This window comes from Oryctolagus cuniculus, chromosome 14 (assembly GCF_964237555.1).
Source record: "Oryctolagus cuniculus chromosome 14, mOryCun1.1, whole genome shotgun sequence".
Lineage (NCBI taxonomy): Eukaryota > Metazoa > Chordata > Mammalia > Lagomorpha > Leporidae > Oryctolagus > Oryctolagus cuniculus.
Genome location: NC_091445.1, coordinates 58,351,264 through 58,372,485, shown reverse-complemented (window position 1 = coordinate 58,372,485; position 21,222 = coordinate 58,351,264). Strand labels below are relative to the sequence as shown.

General features: G+C 47.6%; 1 protein-coding gene across 1 annotated transcript in view; it reads left to right on the top strand.

Moving 5' to 3' along the window:
• Positions 1–12,484, top strand: part of MTMR12 (myotubularin related protein 12) — a 102,641-nt gene extending 90,157 nt beyond the window's left edge. Inside the window, exons 13-16 of the mRNA XM_008262096.4 lie at positions 458–630; positions 4,762–4,929; positions 5,779–5,940; positions 9,595–12,484. Coding sequence (XP_008260318.1) covers positions 458–630; positions 4,762–4,929; positions 5,779–5,940; positions 9,595–10,164 — 1,073 coding nt within the window. The 3' untranslated portion in view covers positions 10,165–12,484. The remainder of the gene's footprint in view (positions 1–457; positions 631–4,761; positions 4,930–5,778; positions 5,941–9,594) is intronic.
• The last annotated feature ends 8,738 nt before the right edge of the window (positions 12,485–21,222 follow it).

Below are 21,222 nucleotides of genomic sequence, written 5' to 3'. Positions count from 1 at the left end.
TTCTCTGAGGCAAATCTGAGAAGCAGCCCAGCCCTGGAACAGCGGGTTCTGTGTTGAAGGCCTTGATGTCCTAGGAAGGGAGGGTTGTGCACTTATTCTGTAGTGCCAGCAAATCCTCAGTACGTGGATGATTTCACTCTGATGTGGCACGTCTAAATGCCCGGTGCTGAGAGTAGATTTGTCGTGCTGTGTTTATTCAATAATCAGTGGGCAAATCTGTATTTAGTAACAGTATATGCCAGAACCTGGACTAGATAAGCCCAAAGCAATTTGTTTCTCAGCCTGAAAACATTACCCTTTTTTTCCCATTGCCTTTTGCCTCAAAGAGCTTGACTGTTATTGGCAGACCCTGGTGTTGGGAACCCTTCTTTTGACTGTGTAAATGAGAGAGCACTCTGCAGATTGCTAACTTTTATGCCCTTTTTCCTCTTGGCACTGCTGCCGGGTCCCCACCTAGAGGAGAATGCTTCCGACCTCTGCTGCCTCATTTCCTCTCTGGTGCAAGTGATGATGGACGCCCACTGTCGAACAAAGACTGGTTTCCAGAGCCTCATCCAGAAGGAGTGGGTCATGGGTGGCCACTGTTTCTTGGATCGCTGCAACCATCTCCGGCAGAGTGACAAGGAGGAGGTGCGTTCCCTCACTGTACACTGTCCAGTCATGGGGAGACAGACCCAATCTTTTCTTCAATACCTGTCTTTAGGTAGGATGATGGCTTGCAAAGTGCCCGCCACACAGTTTTGTTAAGAAAGCGGACATTAGTTCATTGCATGATGAATCTGTATGCTTTAAACAATAGTGAAACTTTCCCCAGAGGGAGAAGAGTCAGCAGATGTTTTCAGAGTCTACACCAGTGGATTTCATGGTGGGAGTAAAAGTGAGTTGCAGATGTCAAGTGAGACAAAGTCCTGCAATTGCTGCTGAATTAGTCTTTGCTTTGAGTGGGTTTTCTTCACACATAGGCGTTTTCCAGACAAAGCACAGGGATATGGTCATGCCGCCCATGACTGGGACAGTGTCCGTGGCCTTTTCTGCATCTGTCTGAGTGAAGTGCCGCAGGCCCAGCCCTTCAGGCTCAGGCACAGCAGAGTCAGCATTTTAGTTCATCCGCAAATTGCGTTGTACTTGTCTAGGTGACAGCTGTGCTAGCTCCCTTGGCTGCCATGTTGATTAGTGAAAGGAAGAATGAACATGGCCAAACTTTCTCTAATTAAATCACATGCAGAGCTAATGTATGCTTGTGGTCTTTCCTGTGGTTTTCCTTGCTCTGGAACGTCAGCCTGTCTGCTGTGGTGCATAGCAGCTGGGCCCAGCCCGCTGTTGCGAGGAAAGCCCTGGAGATTTCTTTCAGGCCTGCCCTGTACTCACTCATCTGTGTCTCACTGAGCTCAGTAGAAATTACCATCTTTTCAACTTTTGAATGGGCTCTGATGAACTAATGTGAAAGAACGGTGAGCTTGACATCACATGATCATCAGAGAGATGATTCTGTGTGGAGAAGGGTGCGTTTTTATGTGTCTTGACAAGAGGGTTTGTCAAGTACCAGGTCGGAGAAAGACTCAAGGATACCTGATCCCCTGTTGCTCCAGACCTTGGAGGAATCACATTTCCTGAGTCCATTTCTCTGACTGTACAGTGAGGTTCAAACATTTTCCTCTCTGTTTTATGATACTATGCATAAATTGAGGTGTGACAATAAGTTGGTCAATGTTTGTTAGCATCTCAGCATCAACATATGGGAATGTTGAGGGAGAACTGAGTGGTCTCATTTGTGATGGTTGAAGTAACACTGGCCTTTTGTTCAAGAACTGGATTCTCTTTCTCTCTCTCTCTCTCTCTCTCTCTCTCTCTCTCCCTCCCTCCCTCCCTCCCTCCCTCCCTCTCCCTCTCTCCCTCCTTCTCCCTCTCCCTCTCGGCAGCTCCAGTCTTCCATTTCCCCTTCTGTAAGGGGTAGACTCACACAGCTTGTGTTAGCCAGCTGGCAGGATCACTGGGGAATCAGGAAAGACAAGCACTTTGCAGATGATAGCATACCCAGGAAACTACTGCCTCTAGCTAATAAAGGGCTTGCCTCTGAGTAGCTAATAAAGGAGGCCAATAGGGTTTTTTTTTAATGATTATTATTATTGACAGGCAGAGTTAGACAGTGAGAGAGACAGAGAGGTCTTCCTTCTGTTGGTTCACCCCTCAAATGGCCGCTACGGCCGGCGTACTGCGCTGATCCGAAGGCAGGAGCCAGGTGCTTATCCTGGTCTCCCATGCGGGTGCAGGGTCCAAGCACTTGGGCAATCCTTCACTGCCTTCTCAGGCCACAGCAGAGAGCTGGACTGGAAGAGGGGCAAGTGGGACAGAATCTGGTGCCCCAACCAGATCTAGAACCCAGGGTGCCAGTGCCGGCCAAGCCAGTAGGGTTGTGGGGTTGGGTTTGTTTTGTTTTGTTTTGTTTTGTTTTGTTTTGTTTTGACAGGCAGAGTTAGACAGTGAGAGAGAGAGACAGAGAGAAAGGTCTTCCCTCCGTTTGTTCACTCCCCAAATGGCCGCCACGGCAGGCGCTGCACCGATCTGAAGCCAGGAGCCAGGTGCTTCTTCCTGGTCTCCCATTGGGTACAGGGCCCAAGCACTTGGGCCATTCTCCACTGCCTTCCCAGGCCACAGCAGAGAGCTGGACTGGAAGAGGAGCAACCGGGACAGAATCCAGTGCCCCGACCAGGTCTAGAACCTGGAGTGCCAGCGCCGCAGGTGGAGGATTAGCCTAATGAGCCGTGGCACTGGTTTAACCTGCTGTGCCACAACAGCCCCTCACAGAGACATGTTTTAAAACCTTTTGGCGGCCGGCGCCTCGGCTCACTTGGCTAATCCTCCGCCTGCGGCGCTGGCACCCCAGGTTCTAGACCTGGTCGGGGTGCTGGATTCTGTCCCGGTTGCCCCTCTTCCAGTCCAGCTCTCTGCTGTGGCCCGGGAGGGCAGTGGAGGATGGCCTAAGTGCTTGGGCCCTGCACCCGCATGGGAGACCAGGAGGAAGCACCTGGCTCCTGGCTTTAGAGTGGCATAGCTCAGGCTGTAGCGGCATCTGGAGGGTGAACCAACAGAAAAGGAAGACCTTTCTCTCTCTCTCTCACTGTCTAACTCTGTCAAAAACAAAAACAAAAACAAAAAAACCAAAAACACACAGCTTGCGCATCCCACATCAAAGTTCTGGTTCAAGTCCTGGCTGTTCTGTTTCTGACCCAGCTCCCTGTTTATATGCCTGGGAAGGCAGTGGAAGATGGCCCAAGTAGTTGAGCCCCTGCCACCCACCTGAGAAACCTTAATGGAGTTCTAGGCTCCTGGCTTTGGCTTGGCCCAGCCCTCGCCATTGTAGCCACTTGGGGAAAGAACCAAAGGGTAGAAGATAGATTTCTCTCCCTTCCTCCTCCTTCACCTCCTATCACTCTACCTTTCAAAATAAATAAAAAAATTTTTTTTAAAAAATGCCTTTGTGAGGAAATATTAGGAGGCTCATTTTTGTTGCTTCTGCCTTCTCTCCCACAGTTTGTCTTGCAGGTGCTCACTGTGTGATGGAGAGGGGAGGTTTCCTGTTCCAGCTCAGTCTCCTGGACCATTCTCTGACTCTTAATTTTTTAATTAGCTGGTGTATGGCATGCAGTGGGATGGAAATTTTACTTATTTATTTGAGAGGCATAGTGACAGAGAAAGAGGGAGAAAGAGCGAGACAGAGACAGAGATCTTCCATCAGCTGGTTCACTCCCCAAATGACTGCAACAGCCGGGGATGAAATAGGCTAAAGCCAAGAACCAGGAGACAGGAACTCCATTTGGGTCTCCCACATGAGTGACAGGAACCCAGGTACATGAGCCGTCATCCACTGCTTTCCCAGGCACCATAAGCAGGAAGCTGGATCAGAAGCAGAGCATCCAGGACTCAAACTGGCACTCTGATATGGGATGTCATTATTGCAAATGGTGGCTTAACCCACATCAGCCTCAGGGTGGAGGTTTTATCTCCATAATTCTTTTTTTAAGATAATTTATTTGAAAGGCAGAGGCAGAAAGATCCTCTATCTGCTGGTTTACTCCCCAAATAGCTGCAATGGCCCAAGCTGGGGCAGTCCGAATGCAAGAGCCAGGAGCTTCCTCCGGTTCCCTATGTGGGTACAGGGGCCCAAGGACTCGGACCATCTTCTGCTGCTCTCCCAGGCACATTAGCAGGGAGTTGGATCAGAAGCAGGGTAGCTGGGACTTGAACTGGTGCCCACATGGGATACCGGCACTGCAGACCGCAGCTTTTACCTGCTATGCCACAGCATTGACTCCATCCCCATAATTCTTTATTGACAAATGTAGATTAATAATCACAACAGTATAAATTTTTGTAATACAGCACTAATGAGAGACATAGAACTCCCCCCCTTTTTTTGGAGAGACATTTGGCTTGATGTGGCTCAAAGTTAGTATCTCCTATCATCAAAATTAATTGCAAATGCTCATCTGTTAAGGTTGGTCCATACTGAGGTGTTAACATATTTCATCTTCGAAATTCCTTTGACGCAGATAGGTCCTGCCAGATTCTGATATTAATCCCTGAGTGTGTGGTTTCAATTGAATGTATTTATCACTTGGGATGGGGTGGGGCATGCTCTCTTTCCAGAGAGTAGAATGCTCAGTGGTGGTTGTCCATTGCTGCTGAGATGGTTATTCCCATGCAGAATGGCTCACATAAGGCTCCTTGCTGCTCAGTAATGTGTATCTTGTTTTCATGTAGGTTCCCGTGTTCCTGCTCTTCTTAGATTGTGTCTGGCAGCTGGTGCACCAGTTTCCCCCAGCATTTGAATTCACAGAGACTTACCTGACTGTTTTGTCAGATAGCCTGTACATACCCATTTTCAGCACCTTCTTCTTCAATTCACCTCATCAAAAAGATACTAACATGGTAAGAATTCTTCTTAGGAACCTGTGTACTAAAGAAGTTCCATTGCATAAGTAGGATGCAATAATATTGATGCTAAAAAGATGTTGATTTAACACTGCTTGTATACTAGGCATTGTTCTAGTTCTCACAGCCCGCAGTGGCTATGTATTTCCATCGTCATCTCTGAGGACGCTGAGGCACATAAAGAACAAGCACTCGGTCCAAGGTCACATGGAAGTGTAGGAGCTGGAAGAGGTATTGGAGAGTTGAGCTGTCCTGTTGGAAGAGACCAGATGCTGTCTCTCTTGTTGCCTGATGTCTGGAGTTCCTGTGTGAGCAACGTGGAGACCAGGCCCAGGGGGGAGCCAGGCTTCTCCTTTCCATCTTCGACCCTTGAGCCCGTCTGGAGGCTGTTTGCTCAGGGGGTTGGCTGGCTGAGCTGCTCTCAGTGCTCCTGACCAGCCTTCACTGTCTGCAGGGTCCGCGTGAGCAGGCAAGGTTCCCAAATCCTGCAGTACAGTGGGAACAACAGAACTCGGGCTTCCCATTTCTCATCCCAGTCCTGCGACTCAATAGCTCTGACCTCAGGCTGCTCAAATAATAGTTACCTCACAAGGTTGTCATGAAAGTGCCCTACACGGTGTCTGGCTTATGGTCGACCAGAAAATCAGTGTCTTCCTTCTTCCCTTCCAACCCCCGAAAGCTTTTAGTGAGCAGCCACGGAGAGCTGAGCCTCTGTGTGGAGTGCTTGTGTATGTTCAGTCTCAGGGCAGGGCAGCAGCTGCCCTCCTGTGCCTGTTTCTCAGAATCATGTGTTCTCTTTCCTCAGCCCTCCCTGGCAGCCATGGTGACCTGTGCTTGTTTTGGCAGGGTAGGGAAAGCCTGGATACACAAAGCAAGCCTTTGACTCCGCTCACCGTGTGGGATTGGTCTGTACAGTTTGAACCCAAAGCCCAGACATTGCTCAAAAACCCTCTTTATGTGGAAAAGCCAAAACTGGACAAAGGCCAGCGGAAAGGAATGCATTCCAAAGTAAGATGTCCTTATGTCTAAACCCCCTTCATCTTTCCCAAGGCCCCCGGGGGTTGGGGGGTAAAAGTTACCTATATGTTGTGTATGGCAGCATAGGCTTGCCCCTTCACACAATCTGCAGAGTCAAGATCTGTGATGGACAAATTGCCAGGGCCCATCAGAATCCTTTGCCCTGTCGAGCCCTGACCATTTGCTGACCATCACTGAAGAAGCTGCTGCCATGTCGTGCTACATAGACACATTCATCTTACCCTGCCTCTGTGTGTGCCCAGTAGAGAAAAAGGGCCATTGATCATATACATGTTACTTGGTTAAGTACCAATTCATGTTTTAGGCAGTAAGATTTTCTTTTTTTTAATAAATTTTGTTTTTATTATTTCACAGGTAGAATTATAGACAGACAGTGAGAGAGACAGAAAGAAAGGTCTTCCTTCCATTGGTTCACTCCCCAAATGGCCGCTACGGCCGGCTCTGCACCAATCCGAAGCCAGGAGCCAGGTGCCTCTTCCTGGTCTCACATGTGGGTGCAGGGCCCAAGCACTTGGGCCATCCTCCACTGCACTCCCGGGTTAGAGAAGAGAGCTGGACTGGAAGAGGAGCAACCAGGATAGAATCCGGTGCCTATATGGGATGCCAGCGCCGCAGGTGCAGGATTAACCAAGTGAGCCATGGCACCGGCCCCAGTAAGACTTTCTTTAATGAGTTGTCCCTGTAAACCAGAGGTTGACAAACTTTCTGTCAAAGTTGGTATAGTCGTAATAAAAAGCACCCCACTCTGCTTTTGTGGCATAAAAGTAGCGATAGACAATACCCAAACAGATGGGCATGGCCATGGTCCAGTGTTCACAAAAACCAGTGTTAGACCATGTTTGGCCTAAGGGTTGTAGTTTGCCGATCCTTGTCATAAGCCATAAATATTAAAGAACTGTTTTTCCTTCTGATTTTCATAGAGATTCATTATTGATTTTACTATTTATTAGATCTCCAAAGTTCTCCAACTGCTAAATGATTTGAAAGACATTTCCTAGCTCTGTCTTCTGGCCTGAAATTTCTCTCAGACAGACCCCAACCTGGGAGAAGCAGTGATGATAAATGAAGTCGATCAGTTTGTGTCACCGCCTTTTCTACCACATCCTTCTGAGTCTGCCTGACCAGGAGGGGTTGCAGGAGGCCTGCCTGTTCTGATGGGGGAGTTGGCTCTATTCTAAAGAGCCCTGGGGGTGAGATGAGCCAAAGCCAGCACTCAGAGACACCGTCGACTGCTGAGTGACTCAGAGCTGCCACTTCACTCTGTTGGGTTCTCAGGCCTGGGATGGGTGTTTTTCCTCTCTGGCTCAACCTTTTCTATAGTTTGACCAGGATTGTCATGAGCCCCAAAGAGGCTTGACCGGAGATCAGTTTTTCTTTGGTGTACTGTGCCCTCTGGTGGCTGTATCCACACTTTTCTTGAGATCTGGGCTACAGTGCCTAGGGACCTCAGAAGCAGCTGGCCTTCTCCCTTGCTTTACAGGAGAGGAAACTGGGCTCCACTGTCTACGAATGGGTCTCATTTTTCTCCTCAAATCCCAGTTTTCTAACTGTCCCTTCTCCTTGTAGATAATGACAGATGGATTAGGCTCCAAGGAGCAGGCAGCTGGGAGAGGTTTGAGCCAAAGAATTGGGGAATTCCATTTGGTACTAAGCAAAGCAGAGTCAGGACTTGGGCAACAAGGAGCTTGAAGCTTTGAGCCCCTTCTTGAATTGCCACATGGCCTGGCATGTGTTCCAGAGAGAAACCGAGGGAACGGGCTGACCAGCACCAAGTACTGCTGGGCATTGCCAGCAGTGGGCAAGATTGCACTCAATCATGTGGTTTCAACTTCAGCCACAAACCCAGACTAAGGCCTGGGCATGTGGCGCTGCCTCCCCCAGTGTGTCTTTTTTTTTTTTTTTTAAGATTTATTAATTTTTTACTTGAGAGTCAGAGTTACACAGAGGAGAGGCAGAGAGAAAGAGAGGTCTTCCATCCCAAGGTTCACTCCCCAGTTGGCCACAACAGTCAGAACTGCGCTGATCCAAAGCCAAGAGCCAGGAGCTTCTTCCAGGTCTCCCACACGGGTGCAGGGGCCCAAGGACTTGGGCCATCTTCTACTGCTTTCCCAGGCCATAGTAGAGAGCTAGATCGGAAGTGGAGCAGCCGGGACTAGAACTGACACCCATATGGGATGCCGGCGCCTCAGGCCAGGGCGTTAACCAGCTGCACCCTAGCACCCCCCCGCCCCCAGTGTGTTTTGAATGTCCTCTTCACATGGGGCATGAAGGGAAGGAGGCTTCCAGTAGGGAGTCCAGTTCTGGAAGCAGGTTGTGTTTGAAGCCACCTGTGGTACTTTGTAGCTGGTGCCTCTGGCAGATTACTTAACCTCTGAGCCTTAAGTTTTCTCATTGGTAAAATGGGGGCAACATTAGAGACTGTGAGAATTAGGTGAGCACTGAGCACAGAACCTGGTAGTTAGTGAGTACTCAGGGATGGTTAGGCTTCCTTGGTGTCCCTCAGTCCCCTGCCCTGCCTGACTAGCCTTGACCACTGTGGAATAAACAGTGCTGCTTCTTGCTTTCAGCTCTCCTGCCCCCAGATGGAAAGTCAAAAGTCTTTGTCATATCTGAGTTGTGGTATTATGGATGTTTTTTGCTTTCTTCTTTTTTTATTGCTATTCCATATTGCATAATATGGAAATATTTGCTTTGTAGTTGTATTTTTTTTAACAAGGAAGAACCACTGGCAGAAATATGTTAGAGGATTATAGAGGTAGCCTCAAAATAAATTTTTGTGAAGATCTCAGGAACAAAAGATTTGATGAAAAACAGCTTCTCCCCACATTATTATCTTATCCATTGGGCATTGAGGAATTCTCCCAAGCTCTGGCCATTAACACATTTTCAGAGCCCTTTCCCAAGTGCCCTAAAATATGACTTCCAGCTTTGGCTGCAGGGAGAATTGCCAAGGAGGGAAAATATTTTAATGCTCTGATTTTCTACCCCATGCAGGACATCTGGCAACTTAGTCTGTTCCTTACCAAAATTCCTGCCTCTGTTCTCTTTGTCCAGAGAATATTTATGGTTTAGGCTTTAACCCCCACAGGATATCTGATAAACTACCAAGTTATTTCATACACATGATAGAATGTTCAGCAGTAGACACTGCTTCTTTGCAGGTGATCAGAATATAATAGCATGTAACCACCTGTAGTTCTCAGGAAAGAAACATTTTATTCCCCTTTAAAGGGAATTAGGCATTGCCTCTAAACTCCCCTAAATCATTAAATTAAGCCATTTCCTCCAAAGTATTTTACGTCCTTTGGTATTGCTGTACCAGGAGAGGAGACAACTGAAAACTCCATTCTGGGTGTCCCACCAACCTTTCTGCACAGCTACCACACACACCTGGTCTCCCCAATCTGTTCATAGTGCAGCCTACATTGCACATTTGCATTATGGGGATATATAAGAACCCCCTTCTTGTCTTTGTGTTAGCATTTTAATGAGTATGCAGACGCAGGCTGGCCATGGTGTATCTGGATACTTGTTTAAGCAGGATTATACCTGCTCTTTTTAATGATAACAATTGTGACTGTGCCAGTTATGTTTAACCAGAGATATCTGTGTTTTCTCTAAAAGCATCGACGACAACTTTCTTTGCCACTCACCCAACCTAAGTCATCTCCCAAAAGAGGATTTTTCAGGGAAGAAACAGATCATTTAATTAAAAACCTTCTGGGCAAGAGAATCAGCAAACTGATTAATTCTTCTGACGAGCTTCAAGACAACTTCCGGGAGTTCTATGACAATTGGCACAGCAAGCCCACCGACTACCATGGCTTATTGTTGCCCCATATAGAGGGACCGGAGATCAAAGTCTGGGCACAGCGCTACTTGCGTTGGATTCCAGAAGCTCAAATCCTAGGTGGTGGTAGAGTGGCCACTATGAGCAAACTCATTGAAATGATGGAGGAAGTCCAGAGTTTACAAGAGAAAATCGATGAGAGACACCACAGCCAGCAGCGCCTCCAGGCAGAGGCCCCCTGCCTGCTGAGGAACTCTGCCCGCCTGTCCTCTCTGTTCCCGTTTGCTCTCCTCCAGCGGCATTCATCTAAGCCCATCTTACCCACCAGTGGGTGGAAAGCTTTAGGAGATGAAGAAGATCTGGCCAAACGAGAAGATGAGTTTGTGGACCTAGGGGATGTGTGACTTGTACATTCAGTGATTATGCAAGAGGAATGTGAGAGGCTGGGACACTTGCTTCCTGGATTAGTGTCCTGCTAATCTAATCCTGGGAGGGTCAGTAGCCCAGTGCTGCGTTGGAGGAAAACCAGGGCCTTCAGAAGAGCTGAATCTCGGGTTTCGATTTTTGTTTTTCTAAGAATTCTGAAAGACTATGCAATTAAAACCGTATCTCTGGTATTACTAATTGGAAGGAATTACTACTTGACCCGTCATAGGATTGTGGCCGTTTTCTGATGCCTAAGTATTATATAGAACTTGGAGTTGCCAGTTTACTGCCAGGAGGGGCTTTGGTAAGATATCCTGGGACTTGATACTTCTAGTATTTTTCTGTGCCAAGATCACTTATCCAGTCACTGGGGATAGTAAGTTTCTCTATAGCCCAGTGCAGTTAATTGGAGCAAGTTCAGCTTTCTGTGATATTTGTATGATAACGAAAGCTTCTGACAGAGGTATTAAGATACATGGCATTTTTCCTTTCTTTGTCCTTTTGTCTGTCAAAAAACTGGGACATGCCATGAGTGCCATCGTCCTAATGCTTCAGCTCATTCTCCTGCCTAGACTGTCTCGCATGTGTGGGGGTGGGAGGGCCAGCCTACCTGTGCCGTCAGCTCCAGGCCCTCCTTCCGATGGCTCCATGCACTTGCCCCAGTCCTTCAGTGCATCCCGCCTTGGTGCACATGCGCCCAGGGTCGTGCTGCTAACTGTGCCGGTTAACTTGTGGGCAAGGCTCCTCTCTGTTTGACCGCAGGAGCTTCCATTCCTCTGAGTCTCTCAGTATGGAACACGTGCTTTGCCACTTGCTCATTGTGCACTGAGCCTTCCAAGCACCTGTGAGGGTGGCTCTCTGCAGCAGCTCTCCAGCTGGCTTCGCTTCTTCCTCTCCCTTCACAGACTGATGCGTTGGATCATTTTTGAATGTGGCTTTCGTGGGAAATCAGTTAAACATGAATTTCAGAAGGGATGACTATCACATGATACCTCAGTGATTTAAAAAGCCATAGAAGAAACTTAATGATGCCTGGTCACCTTCTTGGATCTGCTGTCTAAATGATACATATTTTTTTTAATACAGGAAAGTCTACTTTGTAAGAACCAGTTTTTTTTTTAATTTTTTTTATTCTCAATGGCATTCTGTCAAATCCCACAAAAAAAAGGGGGAAAAAAAGGTTACATTAGAATGTTTCAGATTGAATATTTGCCTTTTATAGACACTTGCTTTCTAGGATAGATCTCAGTTTGAATGTCACAGGTTTAGAAAAACTTTCAGTTGCTCAAAGGCAGTAAGAAATTTTGGAACCGTTGGCCAAGTGGAGTTCTCAGTTTGCACTGAATTGTCTTTGTACAGGCAGTAAATTGTCTTGCTGTCCTCCAACTGCACGTTAATGCAGGAGTCACGCTGGTCTGTGAAAATGACCAGGCATGGGGGAGGGGAAGGTTCCTGCATCTCGGGGCCAAACACACATTCAGTCTTGGTTGCCTTAAGAGCTTCTTGCGAGGTCAGTGTTAGACTTGCAAAAGGGATTTTCAAAGTGCGCTAGTTCCTTCGCTACCTTCTTGTTTATTCTGTAGGCCTTCTTAAACTAGCACTAACCTCTGCTTAGCCCCACTGCCTCCCTAATACACTATGGAGCTATTTTTGTTACCATATTGTAACATGAATATTTATACTGTGGCCTCTTTAATCTTAGTAATTTTCATTCCAAAAATGCCTAGTGTGATTGCTTTATACTCCACAAAGTATGGTTTAAAGGCACAAGGTCATGGCCCTTGTCATAGCAGTTGAATGTGCATTGAGATATTTTTATATGATTGTTTTTTAATTACAATAGAAAATAAGTAAGCTGTTGTAATATGTCAGGTCATGACAGTTTATGTATTTATATTTGAAATCAGATTTCTATAACTTGTGTTTGTGTACAGGCTTCTTAGTGGGTTTATATATTGTGAAATTTTTATTCAAGATTGAGATGTGGATTATGCTTAACAGTAAAAGCTGAAATGAGACCATTTGCTTTGTTTCAAATGCTGCACTGTGCGAGTTTGGAAATGTACATTAACTTACTGTGTATAATACCTTGAGTTTGTTTATACCTCCAAGTTTTTACACTGAAGATAAACTAGCTTTAATTAAATTCAAAACTTACTTTTTTCTTAAGGGAATAAGCTGTTGGGCTAAATCTGTATAAATGTGCTTTTTATTTTCTGTATGCACAATGAAAGTTTATACTTGTATCTTACTGCATCGATCTCTGATGGCAGAAATTAAAGCACAATGTACAAACTACTGGATTTGCTGTGGCCGGTGTAGCCCATTACCCTTTGATTTGATCAGGGAACATTGTTATGCTTGTCTATTTGAGCCAGCATGTCCTCACGGGAAGAGCTGTAGATGCTCAAGTGTGCTCGCCTGGGGTTTGTATTCCCATGTATTGGGGGTTGGGTGGCGGGCAGCAACAGCCAAACAGATACTGAGATTTTCAGGTGATGATAAAATTGTCTGAAGGAAAATAAGATAACTGAGACCCTATAAGCTGACTTTTTTTTTTTTTTTTTTTTTTTGACAGGCAGAGTTAGAGAGAAAGGTCTTCCTTCCATTGGTTCACCCTCCAGATGCCGCTACGGCCGGCACGCTGTGCTGATCCAAAGCCAGGAGCCAGGTGCTTCCTCCTGGTCTCCCATGGAGGTGCAGGGCCCAAACACTTGGGCCATCCTCCACTGCATTCCCAGGCCACAGCAGAGAGCTGGACTGGAAGAGGAGCAACTGAGACAGAACTGGCACCCCAACCAGGACTAAAACCCGGGGTGCTGGCACCGCAGGCAGAGGATTAGCCTAGTGAGCCGTGGCGCTGGCCAAGCTGGCCTTTTTAAAAAGGGTTCTGTAAACCTTGTGTTAAATGTCATTGCCTCTTTGCTTTTATGGAGATATTTGAATTAGAATTCCATTATTTTATTGCTAGGAGAGAGCTGCGTTTGATTTAGGACTGAAAGATAAGAAAGGCTGTGTTTTTCCCTCCAGAGAGGACAGAGGGAGATGGCGTATGAGAGTGAGTGTTGTCTAGCTGGTGTTAATACTTGCTAGATTGAGACGTGCCACCTGTGTGTGCTCTGAGATGTTCCGTGTCTGTGACCTTCCCTCCCTGCAGAGCAGGCTGCCCCGCCTTTGCCTGTCTGCACCACCCTTTCCTGTCTAGCCAGGACCATACTCTGCTGTCCAGAGAGCCTGCTTTGAGGTTTCCTGGGATCTCAGAAGGTCTCACTGCCCCCACCTGCTTTTCAGATGTTTTAGTTCTTTGATATTTGTGTTAATTCCCAAATAGTAGTTGTGACCCTAGAGTTCAGCAGCTTCTACTCTTGTTTTGACTTTGGGTGGATTCTGCTGTCCCTGAATCCGGATTTTGCTTGTTCCCTGATTTCCAGGTGAGAGCATGGGGAGACTCACAGAGGAGTAAAGGGTGGAACAGTATCCATCTAATCTGAAAATTGGATCGGGGAGTAGTTCCTGTTGAGTAAAACTGCTGGCCCCTGTGCCCTCATGTCACCTCCTGTCCTCTAAGAGGGAGTTGGCAATAGGGAAGCTTAACCAAAGCCCAGCTTCTGAGCCCTTTCTATGGTTGTGGTCAAAGTGCTGACCAGGAGAAAAACCTTGCTATACTAATGCTCCCAATGTGGCTCTAGATATTTATAAAGCCGTCCCTAGGCAGGACAGATTGGAGCTGAGCATCCAGGATCCTCTGCCTTGCTCCAGGGACAAAATCTGTAGTGACACATAACCACCTTGTGCCCATCTCTACATACACCCTCCTGCGGCCTCCCCGACACACACACTGCACACACACACAAAGTTGGAACACTGAAAGATTCTAGAATCAGGCTGGGGGAACCAGCAAGTCCCTGTTTATGCCATGGGTTCTGGTGTGACCAGGGATGCTTCCAAATGCTCACACATGAGTATGTTGGTAACCAGGGCAGCATGGGTAAAACAAAATAATTTGGTGGGTTGTGTCTTTAAAAACTCATATTGGAGTGCTGTTTCAAGGAATTTCTCAGCTGCTCTCCTGATTCAACTCCTTGCTAATGTGCCTGGGAAGGCAGCAGATGATGGCCCAACTACTTGGGCCCTTGCCACCCACGTGGGAGACCAGGATGGAGTTCCAGACTCCTTGCTTTGGCCTAGCCCAGACCTGGCTGTTGTGGCCATTTCGGGAGTGAAACAGCAGGTAGAAGTTCGATTTTTTTCTCTCTTTCTCTCTCCCCCTCTCCCTCCCTCCCTCCCTCTTTCCCTCTCTCCCTCTCTCCCCCTCAGTCTCACTTGCTCTCTCCCTATCCCACTCACTCTCATTCTTTCTCTCTCTACCTCTCTCCCCCTCTGCCTTTCAAATAATTTTTTTTTAACTCAGATGCCTTGGCCTACTTTGTGATTTAGGCCTGGATCTTTTTCTTCTTTCTTTCTTTTCTTTCCTCCTCCTGTTAAACTGTCTGCCCTCAGCAGTGAAAGGATATGAAGTGTTTAATAAAGTATACAAATAAAGTATACACGGTAAGCTTATTGACCTTCAGTTTAGGGAAAAAAAAAAAAAAAAAACTTGGCAGTTTTGCTAGCCAGTTTTGCAAAGCACACGTGGCTCAGCATCTTTGTGAAACCTTACCTGGAAGACGTTCCAGATGATCCTCTGCAGGAGCTGGGCTGTGAACAGAGCTAGCTCAGGCCAGCGCTGGGAGGACGCAGTGCATGCCATTCTTGGGAAGGGGAGGAATGCAGACGGACCACATTGTATCCCAGGGCTGACCCTCAGGCTCCACTGGTTGGAATGCTGCTGCGGTAGCCTCCGGGAGCCTCTGCACAGTGACTCAGGCTGGGAAGAGACAGTACAGGTTTCCTGAAAGGATTGTAGGGGACAGGGACAGTTTGGAAGGAAGCTGAGGGAGTGTTCTGGAGTGATAATAGTTTTCTTATCTTGATAAGCATTTGGGTTCCTGGGTTTATATCAAAACTCAGAAAATATACATTTAAGATAATACGTCTCTTTGTATTTAATTTTCCATTGGGGCCAGCTTTGTGGCACAGTGGCTTAAGCCTTTGGCACTGGCATCCCATATCAGAGTACCAGTTTGAGTCCTGGCTGCTCCACTTCAGTCCAACTCCCTGCTAATGTGCCTGGGAAGGCAGCGGAAGGTGGCTCAAGTGATCCAGCAGATGGATGATCTCTCCCTCTCTCTCTCTCTTGCTCTGCCTTTTGAATAAAATACATCTTAAGAAAAAACAATTTTACATTAAAAGAAAACAAATATTGAACTCTGTTGAATAAAACTCCTATCAAGTTATTTAGGGGGAAATGTACTGTTGTTCATAGTCTTCTTTGAATGGCACCAAAAAATAAACTGGGTTACTGGGTAGATACAGGATGGATAAGGCTAGATATTAGACAAAGTAAATACAGTGAGATGCAAACAGAATACTCTTGAGGTAGGCATAAGGCAGTGCAGGTGTTCACATAAAATTCCTTTTTTGGGGCCAGCGCTGTGCTCGCTTGGTTAATCCTCCGCCTTTGGCGCCGGCATCCCATATGGGCTCCATGTTCTAGTCCCAGTTGCTCTTCCTCTTCCAGTCCAGCTCACTGCTGTGGCCTGGAAGGGCAGTGGAGGATGGCCCAAGTTTTTGGGTCCCTGCACCTGCATGGGAGACCTGGAAGAAGCACCTGGCTCCTGGCTTCGGATCAGCATAGCTCCAGCCGTAGCGGCCATTTGGGGGTTGAACCAATGGAAGGAAGACCTTTCTCTCTGTCTCTCTCACTGTCTAACTCTATATGTCAAATTAAAAAAAAAAAAAAAAAGACCTTAAAATTTTTTTTTGTATAAGATTATTTGAGAGGCAGGGTGACAGGCAAACAGAGATCTTCCATCTGCTGGTTCACTCACTGCAAATGCCTGCAATATCCATGTCTGAGCCCGGCAGAAGCTAGGAGCCAGGAATTTCATCTGGGTCTCTTGCATTTGTGACAAGGACTCGGGTACTTGAACCGTCATCTACTGCCTCCCAAGTGTATCAGCAGGAAGCTAGATCAGAAGTAAAGTAGCTAGGACTTGGACCAGGTACTCCAATATGGTATGTTGGTGAACCAAGCAGCAGCTAAACCCTCCACCACATAAAATTATTTAAATTTTGCTATGTGTTTGCCCCCCACATAAAATTCTTTAAACTTTGCTATGTGTCTGAAACATTGGAAAAGTTTAAATCCTTCAGAAAGTCATTGTAGACACAGGAAAATGGGGAAGAGAAACCTTATTATCAAGCTACCTGGCCACCAGAGATGAAGAATGGAGTTTGGAGAAAGAACTAGCATGCTCTCCCCCCAACCCAATCACCCTTTCCCATCCCCATCATCTCTGCGTTAGCGCTTCCTGTTGTCAGATCATCATTACCAACTTTGTCTGCCTCTGGTCCGGCCTTTCCTGCTCTGTAGCTCCTCAGCTGCTGCTGTGCAATCTTCCTAAAGCGGTCCTGTGTTTCTTGGCTGGGAAACTTCATGGTGCAATACCTTAAGCCCAAAAGAGGAATTTGTCAAGGTTAGGAGCTCAGAACTGCAAGGCTGTGAAGAATTTTCTCAAAGTGTTCTTTGTCTCTCTCGCCTGCAGACCATGGAGTAGGACGAAACTCCCACAGCAACTCTTCCCAAAAGAGCAGTCAGACTGAAGCTGGAATCTTGGTCCTCATTTCGAATGCTGGGGAGGAGAGGGGCCGGCGAGCTTTGGGGAGCTTAGGGGACAGGGTTCCAATGTAGGACAGGGCTGCTCCCACTGACTGCGCCTATGGGGGTGTATGTGTCTATGCGGATGTATGTATTCACAGTACAGAGACTTGAAAACGGCTGTCTTCTGCCTAATGACGCAGGCATCTTTCCTTGCTCAGCTTCTCCAATCTGGTAACACCACGGGTGTCCTATTTCTGTATTTCCCTAAATACGCTCTGGCGTGGCCCCCCTCAGAGGCTGTGCAGAATAGCCATTAAGGAGCAGAATGCCCGAGTCTGAACCGCTGCTTCTGCAAGCCCTGGGGTAACATCCTTCTGCCTCAGTTCCCTTGCCTGGCAGATAACTTTCCCCATGAAACCCACCTCACGGGGGTAGCCAGTGTCTGAAGTATCTCTCTAAACAGGAACCTAAGGTCAAAGGTGGCAACATAAGCATTTCCGAGGTTTTCAGACTCTACCCCAGGGGTTTTGTTGAGCAGCACTTGGATGTCAAAAATCTTTCAAAGGTGAAACGAAGGCATAATCGGAGCGCAGTTGGCCAGAAATCCCATACAGGCCCCATCTTTGTGCCCGTGGAGGTAGCAATCTCGCAGGCCCAGCAGTGTGGGCACTGAGGCCACAAGGGCAGAGTCCCAGGACTGAAAACCTCAGCAGCTGGGTGACTGTGCATTAGCTGAGCGGCCGCAGGCTTCACTGAGCCTGTCTCACTGCACCCATCACTGAACAAGCAACAGGACTGTGCCCTTCTGAAACGTTCCTGCACTGGGCAGACAGCAAGGCTGGTTTTGGCCCTGAAGCTCCACCACTAGCGAGGTTGCGGGGGGCTAGCAGGGAGCTCTGGCCCCTCCTTGCCTCTGACTTCCAGCAGCAACCAGGTGTTTGCCAGAAGAATGTCACGGCAGCTGACGTGCCACACTGACCTGGGTTAGTGCACGGCATCCTGTCAGGCGGCGGGAAGCTCAGCCATCACTAACTGAGTTACTGGGGGTTCAGAGGGTAGCCTCTGCCCTCGTTCCTGAGAGTTGTGTGGGGGCCCTGGCAGGAAGAAGCCTGCTTGCCTGTGCCCTTCTGGCCACCAGAGCTGCTGCCCTAGGGGTTTTCTGCTTAGCATCTGAGTATCTTCTCCAGGAACAGACTCTGGGACAAGGATGCGAGTGCAAGTTTAGGCAGCAGCCCCAGATAGGAAAGGGGAAGCGGCAAGCAGTGTGAGTGCAGGTGTGACGACTGTGGGCAACTCAGGGACCCGCTGGGAGCCATGGCCCTGCCGAGGGGCACACAGGAGGGTACTGAAACGTCGGCTCCCCGTCGGCTGCAGGCAGGGCGCTCTGGAGAACCCCACTGATGTGCGTGCACCAGGACTGCAGGGGGTGTGGCTGGGCACTGTGCTGGGCTCTGCAGGACCCATGACGGGATGGTGTCACTCCCTCAGGGACGACTTGGGTGTGGCACCTCTGCCAGAGCCCCTGAGCCGAGGTGCCAAGCTGGCTTCATCTGGTAGCTAGCTCCTGCTGTGGTCCAGGCCTCTGCATAGTAAAATGACGCCAAAATATTGAGCTGCTCTTTGCAGTCTCAGGGAAACCAGGTTTGTGGATCTGGTGCATTCTGGTTTCCCTTTTTTTTTTTTTTTTTTAATTATTTGACAGGTAGAGTTATAGACAGCAAAAGAGAGAGACAGAGTAGAAAGGTCTTCCTTCTGTTGGTTCACCCCCCAAATGGCTGCTACGACCTGAGCTATGCCACTCTGAAGCCAGGAGCCAGGTGCTTCCTCCTGGTCTCCCAGGCGGGTACAGGGCCCAAGCACTTGGGCCATCCTCCACTGCCCTCCCGGGCCACAGCAGAGAGCTGGACTGGAAGAGGAGCAACCGGGACTAGAACATGGAGCCCATATGGGATGCCAGCCGCAAGCGGAGGATTAAGCAAGTGAGCCACGGCGCCAGCCCCTTGTTTCTTCTCAATGGAGACTAACTTGCATTTCTGTTGCTCTTTAAGATGACTTCGCTGGGGGCTGGGATTGTTGCGGGTTAGGCTGCTGCCTGCAATCACCAGCATCCCACCTGAGTGTCAGTTTGAGTCTCGGCTGCTCCACTTCTAGACCAGCTCCCTGGGAGGTGATCTAGGTGATCTCCCTGTGCCTGGGAGGGCCTGGTGTGTGGCATAGCAGGTTAGGTTTGTCGCCTGGCAATCCCATATGGGCCCCAGTGCAAGTCCTAGCTGCTCCACTTCTGATCCAGCTCCTTACTAATGGCCTGGGAAAGAAGCAGAAGATGGTCCAAGTCTTTGGGCCCCTATACCCATGTGGGAGATCTGGATGAAGCTCCTGGCTTTGGCTTGGGCCAACCATGGCTGTTGTAGCCATTTGGGGGGTGAACCAATAGATGGAAGGTCATTCTCTTTCTCTCTCTTTCTCTCTCTCTAACTGCCTTTCAAATAGATAATTTAAAAAAAAAAATGCACCTGGGAAAGCAGCAGAGGATGACCTAAGTAGATAGGCCCCTGCCGCCCACGTAGGAGACCTGGATGGAGTTTTAGGCCCCTGGCTTCAGCCTGGCTGTTGTGACCATTTGGGGAGTGAACCAGGGAATGAAAGATTGCTCTCCCGCTCTCTCACTCTCTCTCTGTGTCTCTGTCTGTCTCTCTCTTTCAAGTAAATAAATCTTTTTTAAAAATGACTTCATTTTAGTCACAAGATTTGTCAGTGTTAAACCAAATTCTTGGGAGGCCACTGTGTTAGACTGAGCTCCCAATCAGTCCCAACAAACCAGAGCAAGATGGAGTTACTTGCACCAAGAGCCATGTCAATAAAATGAAACTTTAAGGAAGTAGGAAAACCCCCTAAAAAACCAGTTTTCCCTAAAAGCAAGGATTCATAGCAACCAATCTGAAAGGACCCAGTCAACCAAAGCTGGCATAAGGCTCTGCTTTAACCCTTCCAAGCAAATTCATCTGAAATAACCTGATGTTAACCAATCACTTTTTGCATTATTCTGTTTCCTTGTTCCTGCTCAAATTACTTGATAAAAAGTGACTAGTGGCAGATTAGCATAGTGATTGAGATGTTTAAGATCCTTCATATTGGAGTACATGGGTTCGAATCCTAGCTCCAACTCCTGACTCCAGCTTCCTGTGAACGTAGACCGTGGGAGGCAGGCAAGATGGCTCAAGTAATAGGGTTTCTGCCAACCATGTGGGCAACCTGGATGGCATTGCTACTGCTGGCTTTGGCCTGACTCAGCACTGGCCATTGCAGGTATTTCAGGAGGAAACCAGTGGATCAGATCTCTCCCTTTCTCTCTCTCCGCCCCTCGGTTAATTACTTAAAAGTTAAAAAAAAAAAAAAAAAAAAAAAAAAACACATTATTTCCATGCCCAACAGAGCACCTTTCTACTTTTATATTTAGATGGAGTGCTGCCTGATTGAGCAAGCTTTTTCTTTCTAAGGCTATTTCTGATATCAAAACATAAAATTTCAACAAATTCAAAGATCCAGCTGGCTTTTATTAATAATGAGTTCAACCACTTATCAACCATTTAAGTTAGAAAGTAGTCAACTCATAAATAGCAAATTAATTGCCTAAAAGTTTGTGAGGGGCAGGCACTTGGCATAGCAGATAAAGCTTCCGCCTGCGGCGCCAGCATCCCATAGGGGCGCCAGTTTGAGTCCCGGCTGCTCCTCTTCCGATCCAGCTCTCTGCTAGTGGCCTGGGAAAGCAATAGAAGATGGTCCAAGTGGTTGGGCCCCTGCAGCTTCGTGGGAGACCAGAAGAAGCCCTGGTTCCTGGCCTCGGATCTGCCCAGCTTTTGCCATTGCAGCCATTTGGGGAGTGAACCAGCGAATGGAAGACCTTTCTCTCTCTCTCTCTAACTCTACCTCTCAAATAAACAAATAAATAAAATCTTTTTTAAAAATTGGTTAGTAAAGTCAGTGACTTAGAATAAACATCATTTATAACTTTAAATAGTTTTCTACAACCAATATTTTAACATAAAATTTAACAAAAGCAGTAGCTCTCAGCGGAAGTGGGGAGGGGGCTGGATTTTGCTCTCCCTCTCTCTTCCCCTAGGGCTATTTAGCAAGGTCTGTAGTCATTTTTAGTTCTCATGACTTGGGGACAGGGTTGGATGCTACTGGCATCTAATGGGTAGGGGCAGGTATGTTGCCAAAGAAACTACACTGCACAGGCCAGCCCGCCAATAAAGAAGTGTCGGGGCCAGTGCCATTCAGTGAGTTAGCAGGTCCTGGCTGCTCCACTTTGGATCCAGCTTTATGCTAATGT